At 44.9% G+C, this 1,571-nt stretch overlaps 1 protein-coding gene across 1 annotated transcript; it reads left to right on the top strand.

Moving 5' to 3' along the window:
- The first annotated feature begins 463 nt into the window (after positions 1 to 463).
- LOC130587994 (coatomer subunit alpha-like) lies at positions 464 to 1,548 on the top strand. Its single transcript, XM_057388953.1, has 2 exons — positions 464 to 561; positions 1,344 to 1,548. Exons 1-2 carry the CDS (start codon positions 479 to 481, stop codon positions 1,546 to 1,548), a joined length of 288 nt encoding a protein of 95 aa, XP_057244936.1. The 5' UTR covers positions 464 to 478.
- Positions 1,549 to 1,571: the final 23 nt, after the last annotated feature.

Here is a 1,571-nt window from a genome sequence, read left to right as displayed (position 1 = left end):
GAGTGTTCATCTACACCACCAGCAACCACATCAAATACGCCGTGCCCACCGGGTCAGATCACATTTATGGGGTTTTTATGGGATTTTTATAGGATTTGGGTTTTTTTTATGGGATTTTGGGATGTTCCGGGGTGTTTGGGGTGTTCTGGGACGAGAGCGGGGTGTTCATCTACACCACCAGCAACCACATCAAATACGCCGTGCCCACCGGGTAAAATGGGGTTTTTATGGGGGTTTTATAGGGTTTTTATAGGATTTATGGGGTTTTGGGGTTTTTATGGGGTTTTTGTGGGGTTTGGGGATGTTTTTATGGGGTTTGGGATGTTCTGAGATGAGAGCGGGGTGTTCATCTACACCACCAGCAACCACATCAAATACGCCGTGCCCACCGGGTAAAATCGGGTTTATGGGGGTTTTATAGGGTTTTTATAGGATTTATGGGATTTTGGGGTTTTTGTGGGGTTTTTATGGGGTTTTTATGGGGTTTGGGGTATTGTGGGACGAGAGCGGGGTGTTCATCTACACCACCAGCAACCACATCAAATACGCCGTGCCCACCGGGTAAAACCGGGTTTTATAGGATTTTTATAGGATTTTTATAGGATTTTTATAGGATTTTTATAGGGTTTGGGGCTTTTTGTGGGGTTTGGGGATGTTCTGGGAAATTTTGGGATCTTTGGGATGAAGTTTTGGGACATTTTGGGACGAAATTTTGAGGTATTTCAGGACGTTCATTTCGGGACATTCACTTTGGGACGTTCATTTTGGGGCCATTTCTGGGGAATTTTGGGTCTGTTTTGGACCCATTTTGTGAAGAAATTTTGGGACATTTTGGGACTGAATTTTGGGATGTTTTGGGTCCGTTTTGGGCCCATTTTGTGAAGAAATTTTGGGACATTCTGGGACAAAGTTTTGGGAGTTTTGGGTCTGTTTTAGGCCCATTTTGGGATGAAGTTTGGGACATTTTGGGAAGAAATTTTGGGATGTTTTGGGTCTGTTTTGGACCCATTTTGGGATGAAGTTTTGGGTCGTTTTGAGAAGTTTAGGGTCACTCAATTTTTGGGAATTTTGGGTCTGTTTTGGACCCATTTTGTGAAGAAATTTTGGGACATCCTGGGACCGAATTTTGGGATGTTTTGGGTCTGTTTTGAACCCATTTGGGATTAAGTTTTGGGACATTTTGGGACAAATCTTTGAGATATTTCAGGACGTTCATTTTGGGATGTTCATTTTGGGGCCATTTCTGGGGAGTTTTGGGTCCATTCCGGGCCCATTTCAGGATGAAATTTTTTCGGGAATAAGAATTTTTTGGGAATTTTGTGGAATTTTTGGGATTTCCACAGCGACCACGGGATCATCCGCACTCTGGACCTGCCCATCTACGTGACGAGGGTGAAAGGGAACAACGTTTACTGCCTGGACCGCGAGTGCCGACCCCGCGTGCTGACCATCGACCCCACCGAGTTCCGCTTCAAACTCGCCCTCATCAACCGCAAATACGACGAGGTGAGGAAAAATCCTAAAAAAACCCAAAAGGGACGATCCTAAAAGGGTTTGGGGTCATTTGGGGT

The sequence above is a fragment of the Malurus melanocephalus genome, unplaced genomic scaffold, assembly GCF_030028575.1.
Source record: "Malurus melanocephalus ecotype Western Australia unplaced genomic scaffold, MMel_1.1 scaffold_2982, whole genome shotgun sequence".
NCBI classification, from domain to species: domain Eukaryota; kingdom Metazoa; phylum Chordata; class Aves; order Passeriformes; family Maluridae; genus Malurus; species Malurus melanocephalus.
Note: the sequence above shows the minus strand (reverse complement) of the source record. Positions and strands in the feature narration are given on the sequence as shown.